General features: G+C 43.5%; 1 protein-coding gene across 2 annotated transcripts; it reads right to left on the reverse strand.

Annotated features, from left to right (window-relative positions):
* Positions 1–389: 389 nt before the first annotated feature.
* PSMG1 (proteasome assembly chaperone 1) lies at positions 390–13,017 on the reverse strand. Of its 2 annotated transcripts, XM_019962651.2 has the most exons (7): positions 12,841–13,015; positions 11,396–11,502; positions 10,175–10,326; positions 7,922–7,984; positions 5,124–5,322; positions 3,933–4,069; positions 390–596 (listed from the first exon to the last, which is right to left on the reverse strand). In XM_019962651.2, the coding sequence occupies exons 1-7, from the start codon at positions 12,972–12,974 to the stop codon at positions 522–524; spliced, it is 867 nt and encodes a 288-aa protein (XP_019818210.1). In that variant the 5' UTR covers positions 12,975–13,015; the 3' UTR covers positions 390–521. The 2 variants fall into 2 exon arrangements, with proteins under 2 accessions (XP_019818210.1, XP_070651127.1); XM_070795026.1 differs by lacking the exon at positions 7,922–7,984 and having other exon boundaries at positions 12,841–13,017.
* Positions 13,018–13,148: the final 131 nt, after the last annotated feature.

The raw sequence follows: 13,148 nt of genomic DNA on the forward strand, positions 1-13,148 counted from the left end.
GCCCAGCAAGTCTGGGGAGAGCAGCTACCGTAAGAGATTACTGAAAGTCATGAGATACAAATTTTCTGGTTTCATTTTGAGCAAGTATGTAACTTCGATTTTTATCCATAAAACAAAAAAACTGAAGAACTCACAATATAGAACCTTTCCGCATATTAAGACTCACCAATACCAGATCATCAGCTTTCAGGTATCACATAGAATTTTTGCACCAAAGTATATATTTTGCCATATTAATAACACTTGTTAGCTGTAGCTTTTTAACAATTTAACTGTCTTACCTTAAGATAGTCAAATAAGACAAAACCCCCACCTTGTGGATAAAGAGAACCATCTGGCTTATTTCAGGTGTGAATAGAACCACCATAAACAAGGAACAGAAACTACAATGAATTTAAAATAAGTTTATTCTGTTAACACCCTCATAATACCCCCGTGGAAAAAAGTAACTACAAAACAGGGTATGCTGCTGCCCTTAAAGGAATGGATGGGTGATACACGGCACAAAACCATCTTGGGAATCACGTGTAAATGTTACTCTGAATCTCATTTGTTGTCATCAATTTCTTCAGTATCTCTGTGCTCTGGGGAATGTTCTGGAGGGAGAGAAGTTGTTAACATAGTGAGAATTTAGTCAGAACAAGGCACACGTGCCCAGCCAGCCCTACTACTGACACAGAAGCAGAGAGGAAACCGGAAAGGACAGGCCCCACCTCTCACCGCCTCACCTGATGGACGGGACATCTGGTGGGTCCTCTTCAACCCTGCCCGAAGCTCTCTGACAGGACCCCAGGCCTCCAGGAGTCTTGAGCCCTTTGCCACCTCTTCCACATGTGCTCAGTCCTCTCTGCACCCCAACCAAGGGGCCTCCCAGTCCCCTCAAACGCACCTGAGCCTGCCCAGTTCACGCTACACTGCCTCGCTGGGCATGTCTCCTCCACCGGGACCTGCCCATCCCCTGGGTCCAGCTGAAGGGCTCCTTCCCGTGGAGCCTCTCCTCGGATGACCTCACCCCCCGCCCACCCTGGCTGGCAGCTGGCACCTGGCACAGCAACCACCTGTGCCACCTCCAGGCCATGGACCACCCAGCACCATGTGGTCCACACAGCAGGGACGCAAGAGAATTCCATCTTGTTCCCAACTTGAACTCCATCTTGTTGACCAAATACCACTTCAAGAAGAACAGAAGCTCTGACCTAAGCCAGGACGACTGTATTCAGTCACTAAGAAGACAGTGCTCTTCAAAAAGCCCCTTCATCCTCCCATAAGTCATCATGTTTACAGCAAGAAATGAAAAGGTAAAGAGAAGTTAACTACATTTCCCCTACAAAGGATGTTTTTAGACACTTAAAGTTGACTTAAACTCTACATGACAAATGGTTTACAAGTCTCAGAACAAGTACAGAATATTCTGGGTCACTGGAGCCCTGAGCACTGACCAGCATCACAGAGCCCATGCAGCCCCTTCATGGAAGCATCTGGACGGCTCTGCTTCTGGCCCTTCACCACTCTCACCGCAGAGCTGACAGCTGCGAGGCAATTTGCCATAAAAGACGGAATAACTGGCTGACAGTCTGGACTTTGCTGCCGATGAAGGACTCTCATTTGTCACTTAAGTCGCAGCCCTCACAACGGTATGCAAGGTGACAAGGAGACCTGGTGTCTTAAAACAGGGGACTCTGACAACTACGGACACCGACATGATAGAAAACACGGTGACAAAACTCAGGGGACCATATGTGAAACAGACAGCCAGCCGGAATTTGCTGTATGGCTCAGGAAACTCAAACAGGGACTCTGTATCAACCTAGAGGGCTGGGATGGGAGGGAGACGGGAGGGAGGCTCCAAAGGGAGGGGATATATGTATACCTATGGCTGATCCATGTTGAGGTTTGACAGAAAACAAAATTCTGTAAAGCAATTATCCTTCAATAAAAAAAATAATAAATTTAAAATTAAAAAAAAAAAAAAAGCCAAGGGGAAGTGTGAAACACGGGAGCATGAAGCCAGATTGCACGCTATACAGAAAAGAGCACATCAGTGCAAAGCCTTTGGTGATCTGCAGGTGCAGAGTCGGGTCCACGCTTCCCACAGAATTTAGAATGTCCACCAATGGACCTGTGAGAATGGGCCAAGAACAGACAGTGCAGAACAGGCTTCACCAGATAATAGCAGGCTCAGGTCACACATCCACATCCCAGGCTTGGAAACTGACACCTGTCTTAATAAAGGGAGAAATTCTGGTGAAAAAGACGAGGTGCAATGCTGAAAGGGAAACAAATCAACAAGCCTATACGTCTGTACTACCTACACACACACTATGTTCACGTGGACGTACAGCCGAGCAGACTAGTGCTTAAGTACAACCCCCAGAACCCGTGCTTTGCACAGCACTGCCAGGAGGTAGATACATTTTAAATGTATTCAAGTATTTCGTGCTTCATAATAAAGTCTAAGTTTGTTATTCATTTCTCTTGTTTCACTATGTCCCTTTTAATGTCCCTCTTTTATTTTTTCATTATTTTATCTCTCATGGCAAAACTGCCTCTCAGACAATTCAGTACGTGGTGGCAACATCTGCATGAACGAGCTCATGGCCATGATGTCTGTGGTGAAGATGCTTGGGTGGCAGTGCCCAGAGTGAAGACAGTGGCCACGGCCCCTGCCCTCAATGAAGTGGGAAGAGTTGATCAGGTAATCACAGACGCAGGCAATGCCACTAGTTACCACATCCTCAGAAAGGGATGCTAAATACAAAATAACTTGCCTGAGAGGTTATCCATGACTCCAGGTAAGCTGAAAGATATACTTCAATTATACTAAGTTAGGACTTCACTCTTACTAATTCAGTAAATGCCTGAGGGCCTTTGACACATCAGACTCATGACGTACTGGGGCTACCACAAGAGAAAACGCTCCCACGTAGGTGACAGTCTAATTTACGAAACCTATGAAATTAGCTGATGCCAACAGAAATTACAAAGGAAGCTGCCCTACTCCTAATGGCCATCCTAGAATAAAACAAGGCTTTCAACCTGGAACAATGCTGTTATTATCTCATCCCCTTAAAGAAGAAGTTCTTCAACAAGAGTCCATACTGTCAGCACATCTCTTAGGGAGAAGATGGGAGTCCCTAGACTACCTGAAATTACTGGCAAAACCTTTCTGTACATGCGGATATGTATTTTTCTGGGAAAAGAGCCCACAGGTACATCCAAACTTAGAACAGGGAACAGATTTAGCCCATCTAGTCCCAATGCAAAATTAAGTCAATAAACGTTATGATAATTTGATCCATACTATGCTCCAAAATGCCTTCTCAAAAATTATACTTTGCAGGAACTTCCCCGGTGGCACAGTGGATAAAAATCTACCTGTTAACGCGTGGGACGTGGGTTCAATCCCTGGTCGGGGAAGACCCAACATGCCACGGAGCAAGGAAGCCTGTACACCACAACTATGGAGCCTGCGCTCTAGAGCCCATGTTCCATGACAAGAGAAACCTCAGCAAGGAGGAGCCCGAGCACGGGAACAAACTGCAGTCCCAACTTGCCGCAAGTAGACAAAGCCCATCGACAGCAACAAAGACCCAGCACAGCCGAAAATTAATTAATTAATGTAAAAAAAAAAAAAATTACACCTTCCAAATTAATAAGTTACAGAAACTTCTTGAAGAGTGAAACCATCTTCCCACACAGACATCTGGGATTTAAAGCACTGGCCTATCCTGACAAACATGAACAAAATATTCTCGGAGTTTCAGAAGTGTATCTAGAAGAACATGTGATAATCATATGCAAACTCCCAGACCAGCAGCTTTCTCTTTACTTGGGGTGAAAAAGATCTCTATTTGCTACTTAGGTTTCACATTCAATACCACATTTATGTTCGCTACCAAGTTCATTATTAAGTCAATAAAATAAAGCCTTACCTTAACCAAACACTTTAAACTTTTGGAAGAAAGTACAGGCTTAAAAGCTTCGATTGTGATCAGGTCTAATTTCATCACATCAGTGTAACACAAGTACAGAACTGCAGGGATTCTCCATACTTGACAGTAACTCAGAACTATGAATAGACAAGAACAAAATCACTTAGGTTTTCTGTTACACAATTTTAAAGTGTAACACCTCTACCTCATAAAGGCTGCTTTTAAAATAGTCGTCTCTGTTGCCTCTTTTCATCATTTATAGCCATTTTGAATCAATTATAACGCATATTTTCTTTCAAAGACAATTTACTTTCCTAAGTTATCTTTGCTTTACAAGTAAGATACAAGATTATAATTTTGTTAACTGCACTGAAGTAAATTAAATGCAAATAATAAATATATAATGCATAATATAAAACATTTAGCCATTTGCTCTAATAAATGTAACATTTAAAGTTTAAAAAAAACTTTTATTTATGAACAAATAAGTGAATTATATAACATATTAACCACTAAAAAGTGAGAATCAAAATTTGATATGTTAGGGTATAATTGGTAGTATGAATAAAAAATAAACTATTAAAGTAACTACCAAAATTCAATATCTGAAGCTTCTATTCTAACAATTAAAACACACTTTGCCAACTTTTCATGCATGAACAAATGACATCTAACACTGGTTTGCAGGATAAGTTATCAATGCTAGAAAGAAATGGCAGCTCTGAGTTAAGAGCTAAGAACTCAGAGCTGCTCTCATACAATCTCTCATACAATGAATGTGTGTCTGCAAAGTTTAAACACTGAAACCAAATATAACATGCATGCGTGCTCAGCTGCTCGTCATGTCTGACTCTTTGTGACCCCATGTACTGCAATCTGCCAGGCTCCTCTGTCTATGGGGATCTAAATGCAAGAATACTGGAGTGGGCTGCCATGCCCTCCTCCAGAGAATCTTTCCCACTCAGGGATCGAACCCACTTCTCCTGCACTGGCAGACAGGTTCTTTACTGCTGAGCCATCAGGGAAGCTACAAAATATAACATACCTGCAACTACAGATACTGAGGACTAACACCAACACACTGGTATCAATCACCATTAACACCTCAAAAAGATCTCTACTTGTCCTAGCAACAACTATGAAAAAAGCAGTAACAAGAATAGAAGTGAATGGCATGAACTGCGATACTACCTGCTGCAGGAAGGTCGTGGACAATATTTGGTTGTTCTAGCAGTGAACAAAAAGGAGGCTCTTTGAAATTCTGAGTTTTTAGAGCTTTCAGGAAAGGAGTATGAAGGCTGCTGGTAGATTCTGAAGTTTTATAGTCAGTAACATGGCGACATGTGAGAATAGTGACTTGCATATTCTTCCTTGGACAAGAGCCAAAAACCTAACACAAAATTGATTTCAAATTAAAATAGATACATATTTTGTGACAGAACAGAAATATCCCTCAAGCTATTTACCTAACACCATTCATATTACAGTGTATACGTATGCTCTGAAGGGCTGGACGTGTCAATGGAAAACAGAGCCCCCGCTCTGCTATCCCCTCACTGGGGTGGGACTGATCTTAATTCTGTCACTTTCTAGCCAGGTGACCTTCTCCAAGTCACTTCCCCCACCTGTGAACTAAGGACAGAGGGAGGTGTGATCTGAAGTCAGAGAAGACAGGAACAAAGGAGGCAGAGCAGCTGCTATAACAGCCAGAGACACCATCACAGGTAAGGGAGTCACTCAACTACAAGCACCTGTTCATTTACACCCTCCCCGCCATCCGCCGACGATGCCTGTAGGCGATTTTTTTTGTTTTGTTCCAGTGTTTGTTCAGTTTCTAAGAGCACTACTTGCCTACTTGCCATCGGTGTTGAGAACAATGTTACACTGAATGGAAGTGACACCCATTCTTTGCTGGAGAAAGTGACATAATTAAGATCCTACCTCGATGGACATGAGTTTGAGTGAACTCCGGGAGTTGGTGATGGACAGGGAGGCCTGGCATGCTGCGATTCATGGGGTCACAAAGAGTCGGACACGACTGAGCGACTGAACTGAACTGAACTGAACCTCTAAGAACGCTCCATTCAGACTAGTGTTGTATTAGCAACAGGAAGTGGTCCTCTCCTTAATGCATGGAATGATGGGTTCAAGAGCACTGTACTGAGGATGCTTCTAAGAACATCACTTGCAAGTTGCACTCATAACAGTGTTACATCAGTGCAAATGATTCTTAAATTCACCTTTAAGTGTATTTCCTTTATAAATCAAGTTTCAACTGCTCAAGGCCTCAATGTCCACCTAAGTTGGTACTTCATGGATTTCTAAGGACTCTTTCAGCTTTTAAAATCTCTGATAACATAAGAAAAGGGAAGAGGCTATCTTCAAGGGGAAAAATAAGAGCAGATTTTAGATATCTGCACCTCTTCTGAAAATATTTTATGAAGAAAAGAAAGAAAATGGCTATTTCAAATAGCAAGAGAACTGAAGATTTTAGGTTATGTGCTGTAAATGATTTGTAAGACTTTTAATTATAGCATAGCTTTATAAATAAACACAGAACTTAACATCATATACATTTATAAGCAATGTTCCATTTAAGAAATATAACATTATTCACAAGGCCTGATTTATCATCCTCTCTGAATACTTATGTTTTGGAATACTTTGTTTTGGAAATGCATAACTTTACATTTTCTCAAGTCAGAGAGAGAAAAGCTATTCCACAGTACAAAACATCATACATAAATTAATAATATAAATTCATACAGCAGTTTTCTACTCTTCTGAGATCTATTCAAAGTTATGGACTCTGTCCCTACAAAATACACATAGGGACATAAAATAAAATGATATATACAGCCATCAGAACATTCATAGACCATATCAGAGAATCTCTCCTTTAATCAAAACAGCTACCAAAAATTATAAAGTGCATTTTAAGTATGCCAATCTAGTTTAAAACAGGTGTGCACAAAACTTATTTCTAATGAACTTAATTATATCTATATTTAACTGACATTAAATATATATAATAAATAAATATATATCTATATTTAGCCTAACTTTTAAACTGAAACATTTATAAGATGTATTGAAAAGGTTTATTTCATTAAAAAATAATACACAACTAAGAAAATTATGATTATTCCCTAAAATTGTTCAGTTCAGTTGCTCAGTCGTGTCTGACTCTTTGCGACCCCATGGACTGCAGCACGCCAGGCCTCCCTGTCCATCACCAACTCCCAGAGTTTATTCAAACTCACGGCCATTGAGTCAGTGACGCCATCCAACCATCTCATCCTGTCAGCCCTTCTCCTCCCGCCTTCAATCTTTTCCAATGAGTCAGTTTTGCGCACCAGGTTGTGAAAATATTGGAGTTTCAGCTTCAGCATCAGTCCTTCCAATGAATCAGTTGAGTTCAGTCACTTAGTCGTGTCCGACTCTTTGCGACACCATGAATATTCAGGACTGACTTCCTTTAGGATGGACTGGTTGGATCTCCTAGTTAAATTCTTCACTGAAAAATTTTTTACTGGGCACATACAATTGCTCTATTCTCCCACAAAATGAAGACTCAGTTGATCCATCCTAATGCTAAGAAATATGGCTGCAGCTCTGGTGTGAGTGGCGGCTTCGCGCCAGCCCCGTGAACCCAGGTTGTGAGACCAGTTCACAGAGGCCTCCCACCTCGCGGCCCCGCGTTTCCAGGCAGCCTGGGCACCATGGCTGGTTCTCACCCGTGGCTGTGCCCTGCTCTGCCTCACGTGGGTAACTTGTTCAAAAATGTGTTACATTTTCATGACCCATGATCTTCAGCACATGCTGGTTACATTTGCTTGTGTTCTTTTATTCTTCATGTTCTAAAACTCCTATAATATTTCTAAGGGAAAAAGCAAATACTTGCCCTACGTCAACATCTGACTACGCAGGCTTACATGTAAAGACACTGAACCCTGATACAGTAGCAACCCCAGATGAGACTCTCTCACCTTTTCCAGCCACTGATATTGCTGATCTTCGGCCACGTAGCAACTGCACTGGCAGAGCATGACCTGAAATCAAATTCCGTGTTTCCCGTCAGGTCAAGCAAGCGTTACACACACCCCACACTGTCATCACATATGCATCATGTGAATCCCAAAACAACCCTTGGATAACATTTGGTTTGCTTAATCTTGTACCGGCTTATTCATTTTTCTTTAAAGTTTAAAATTTTAAGGATCAAGCCACTACTGGCAAGTAGTATCAGAAGAAAGTGCACACTGACAGCACAACCGTGAGGGCTGGCCAAGGAGATGCTGAAGATGCTGTCAGTAAACACCACCAGAGTCCTCTTTACAAAACTGGGGAGAACACCAGGCCTGCTGCCCTTCTCGGGGTCACACACTGTGAAGACCAAACTCAAAAAACAACAACAAAAAAACCACAAAAACATCAAGTGCTGTGAGAGTCAAGGGTAACAGTCCAGCCACATCTCAGGCCAGCAGTACGCAAGGATGGGGCTGATGTCTGGAAGGTGGCGGTAGTCTAGAAGCCAAGTGCTCAAACTGAAAACCTGCCACACAGAGGTGTCAGAGGGTAAGATGACTGATCATCAATGCTCGTGGAACGATAGTATCCATAAAAATCAACCGTGTCCAAATATTGCCAGAAACATTAACACCTAATGATGCAAGTGGGAAAACATGAAGCACAGGGACCTTCCCAGCAGCCCAGTTAGACTGCAGGGGCCACGGGTTCAATCCCTGGCTGGGGAACTGAGATCCCACATGTAATATAGCACAGCCAAAAAAAAAAAAATTAAGCACAAGAGGACAAAAAGGGGCTCCAAGGTTAGGGAGAAGAACAAGACTAGATACATAATTAGTTATACACACAGGGTCTGAATAGTCAAGACACCCAACAAACCAATGGTAAACCTAAACACAGTAACAGAAAGTTTTCCTGCTTGACCCCCAAGACGTATTCTACAGCGAAAACTTTCCACTAAGGACCAGATGAAGAACATGCTTAGTTCCCTTACTATTTATGCCCCATAAATATTGGGTGCTTACAAAAACCCTTATGTAACATTTTAATAACGTTGGATTACATGTTACAGAAACAAACTGTAAATATTATAAAACCAAATTTTATCATTTTCAAGGCTAACCTTATAGTATTACAGTTACTGATGTCTTCTACTGTCTGAGCCCCTGCCCCTGGCCTCCGTTCAAGCGTCCAGCACCAGTGGAAGAGCACTCTGTCAACAAGCAGGTGGGCAGACAGGCATCACCCGCAGGGCCGCCTCACCAGCCTAACGTGTCTCCTCAACTGTGCTGCTTTTTTGGAATGGTCCCAAGGACAGAAGATGTGCTCAGTTGCTCAGTCGTGTCCAACTCTCTTCAACCCTATGTACTGTAGCCCGCCAGGCTCCTCTGTCCATGGGATTTCCCAGACAAGAAGACTGGAGTGGGTAGTCATTTCCTCCTCCAGGGCATCTTCCTGACTCAGGGATCGAACCTGCGTCTCCTGCCTTGTTTACTATGGAGCCACCTGGGAAGCCCAGGACCCAAGAACAGGACTAGGACAAATGCGATCCAATAAAATCACTAGGCGTCAGCTGCAGAGCATGTTTTACAGCTTAACAAATCAGGATGAATTAGGAATTCTCTAGGGGTCCAGCAGTTAAGACTTCACACTTCCACTGCAGGGGGACCAGGTTCCATCCCTGGTCAGGGGGAACCAAGATCCCTCAGGCCATGCAGCAGCAAAGCCAAAAAATAAATCAGGATGAATTAGGCAAGGATGAAAGCTCAGTGTCAACAGAATTGCATTCAGAGTGCATAAAGCACTCATCTGCTCAGTGTTAACTGAGTGTCCGGTCTATAGGAATGGGTTTAAAGCTGAATGCCAGGTGGATTTAGGGCAACAAAGCAGAACCCCTGCTTCCACAGCGTGTATGCATTTTCCCACATTTAGATCTGCCAGCTTAAATCATTTTCTGAATGAGGGCAAGGTTTAAGTATCTAATGTCATGGTTTGTTTCTAAAAAAGTTACTTCAGAATTTCTTCAGAAGTTTACCAACACACCGTATTTGCCACATTGATATTATACAAGCAGAAAAATGATTACTACCACTGCCAACAGGCAGAATCCCTCAGCCCAAAAGTAGATATAAAGGAATGTGGAATTCAAATGAACACTACATAAATGACGCCTAAATAACTCCCACTATACACACAAGCCAGGCGCCACATACCGAAGGATTCGATTTCAGGTGATAAAACACACAAAAAGCCTCTGTGGGGGACAGGTGTGCAGTGTCCGTTGTCCTACACCATTCATTCCAGAGTTTAGCACAACCGACTTCTTCCCAGGCTCCTGAATTCATGACAAATGATGACAAAAACGCTGTGAAAAACAAGGCACATCGGTTAGTGCTGGGCTCCACAAGTTGTATTTTCTATTCAATAAAAAACAAATTCAGTATCTACGGCTGATTCATATTGTTGTTTGGCAGAAACCAACACAACACGGTAAAGCAATTATCCTCCAATTTAAAATAAATGAATTTTTTAAAATCATAAAAAATAAATAAATTCAAGTTGAGAATCCTAGTGCTAAAGAGCCATTGAGAGCATCAACCTTATACACATCATCATTGTGCAGAAAAAGAAACTGAGGCCTCAAGAAGTTAGAGGCCATGCCCTGAGTTTAGAGGATACTGGAGCCAGGAATCAGGAAGACAGGTTTACTGACAGGTCTCACCAAAGTCTCACACTGTAACAACCTTCTGGAAAATTTTAGGCCAGGAGAACTGTAAATAAGTGAGTCAGCTATTATTTACCATGTACTGTTCTACAGGCACTGCTGCTGCTGCTAAGTCGCTTCAGTCGTGTCCGACTCTGTGCGAAGGCACTAGGGGTACCTTACAGGGCAAGGAATTTTCACTGAGTTCCCCAAGGCTCTCCTCTGGGCCTATGAACTCCCTAAAATGATACAGGTTTGTGTACTTTTGTGTGTGTATTCATTATTCCAGCTGAACTCGGCACTGTTCCGACTTTAATCTATCAAATGAATTCATATATATATAAACCTTATATTGCTAGAGTTCTCCTTATGATTTTAAAGGAGTCAGTTAACTCACAAACATACAAAGACCCACTGTAACAAGGGACTGCTGACCCCCTGGCCAGCTGGGCCACAACAGGCCCAGAAGCCCAAGAAAACCTGGATACTAGAAACGGGGTTTCCTTGAAATCATAAGTTCCTAAAGCCAAGAATATTTCCCTTAAATCTTAGTTTTCAAGTTTCTCAAAAAGCGCCACATGAGCAGGGACGGATTTCATTCAGACACAGTTATTCTGCTATGACTTCTTCTAAAAAAGTAATATCCATCTGAAATCTGTTATGATGGAAAGAAGTAACTTCAGCTTCTGCTCTTTCAACAAAGCGTGTAGTCTAATGCACTTCCACTTACCTACTGCATTATTCCCTATTGCAATTATAAACTTGGAGCAAGGATGTTTTTCCAGCAGAGAAACTTCCAACGTTGTTTTTGTCTGTCTTCGAAAGAGCCGCACCTCCCTAACAAGAGAAACAAAAAAATGAAAGAAAAGCAATTTAAATGTTGTTGTTCAGTCACTCAGTTGTGTCTGACTCTTTGTGACCCTATGAACTGTATCCCACCCCAGGCTTTCCTGTACTCCACATAATTTAAATGTAATTAGTATCATACTGTGACAAAAAGGTTACCACAGGTATGATTTTGTATTAAGTAGAATGCAAACTTTAATTCTATAAAGAACATAATTATCATTTTAAGGAAGCAACGGATTCAAGCAACAATAATTCATAGGTAAAACCGTTTGTTGCCCAGTTTATGGAGAACTGTAGCAGAGAGATCAGGCTGTCCAGGTGATCCACAGATCAATCTGTCTTAGCAACCCAAACAGTGGACAACTAGGCACAGTGTGTGGTGAGAAACGGCAAGCACCACCTCTGAGGCTTTCTTGCAGCACAACACTGACCAAGCCTCTTAGAAGGAACTTCCCTTTACAGGAAATGCATGTGACAGACACACACCTGAATAAAGGACACCAAGAGGAAGCAATCAGGCCAGTCCAGAGAGTGGGACATCCCACAGGACAATCGGTCTCTCGAAGCGGGAGAGAGAGTTGGGGGCGGGGAGGAAACTGCTCTAAATGCATGGAAGTTCAAGAGATAAAACGTCTAAATCTAAGGTGTGTGCCTTGCCAGGGTTCTGACTTCCTCAAACCCACTGTAAAATGTCGTGTCTGAGACAACTGGATAACTCTGACCATGGACTGGCTATATTACACTGTATCCAAAAAGTTAATATGTAAGAAAATACCTGTATCTTTTGATACGCATTCTGAAAGCTGTAGAGGTGAAAGGCCACGGAGACTGGGACCCACCAAAGGGTGGAGAGAGAGAAAATGTGGCAAAATTTTCCTGTTGAATTTATGTGACTGGAGGGGCTTAACGTGCCATTTTACTGTTTTCTCTAATGTCTATGTGTTTGGAAATAACACTTTTTTAAAAAAGGACATATCCATATGCTGCTGACACACGATGCTAACCAAGAAGTGCGGCGGCGAATACAGTTTTTAAGAGTTGTCTTATATCCATGAACCAAACGCACGACAGACTTGAGGGAGGAAGACAGCCCCGCAGCGCTGGAGAACGGATCACGCCCGCAGGAAACCACCGGCACCAACGCTGAAGGAAGCCTTTGAAGACGGCAGGAGCCGACGCCCCACCGAGCCGTCAGCAGAGCCCGCGGGCCGCCTCCACCCGGCACCCCCGCAGCCGTCTTGGCCCCCAAAGCAGGGGGCCTGGGGGAGGGCGGAGCAGCCGCAACCTCAAGGCCTGCACGTCCGCTCCGATGCCCCAGGACCTCACCTCTTCCGCGCCAGCTGTCGCCGGACCTCCCTATCCTCGGGCGTCTCCCTATTCCCCTCTTCTTCCTCCTCCTCCTCCTCCGTCCCGGCTCGGCACGGCGTCCTCACCACCTCCCCGAAGAACGTGGCCGCCATGCTCTCCCTTACTCTTTCCCAGCCTAACTGCGGTGCCACTGAACCGCGCACGCGCCCCGCGCACGCGCCCGAGAGCACCGCCCCCCCCGCACCCCTCCTCCACAGCACCGCCACACCCCCTGCACCACCCCCGCGCATGCGCCCCGAGTCCTTGCGGCGGTGCAAATCCAGGAC

Source organism: Bos indicus, chromosome 1 (assembly GCF_029378745.1).
Source record: "Bos indicus isolate NIAB-ARS_2022 breed Sahiwal x Tharparkar chromosome 1, NIAB-ARS_B.indTharparkar_mat_pri_1.0, whole genome shotgun sequence".
Taxonomy (NCBI): Eukaryota; Metazoa; Chordata; class Mammalia; order Artiodactyla; family Bovidae; genus Bos; species Bos indicus.

Bases quoted from the DNA above. Each gene is read 5' to 3' on its own strand.
- PSMG1 (XM_019962651.2), bottom strand. From the start codon at position 12,974: ATGGCGGCCACGTTCTTCGGGGAGGTGGTGAGGACGCCGTGCCGAGCC. The intron at 11,503-12,840 runs GTGAGGTCCTGG...TTCTCTTGTTAG, and splicing joins CGACAGCTGGCGCGGAAGAG to GGAGGTGCGGCTCTTTCGAA. The intron at 5,323-7,921 runs GTGAGAGAGTCT...ATTTTGTGTTAG, and splicing joins AATATCAGTGGCTGGAAAAG to GTTTTTGGCTCTTGTCCAAG.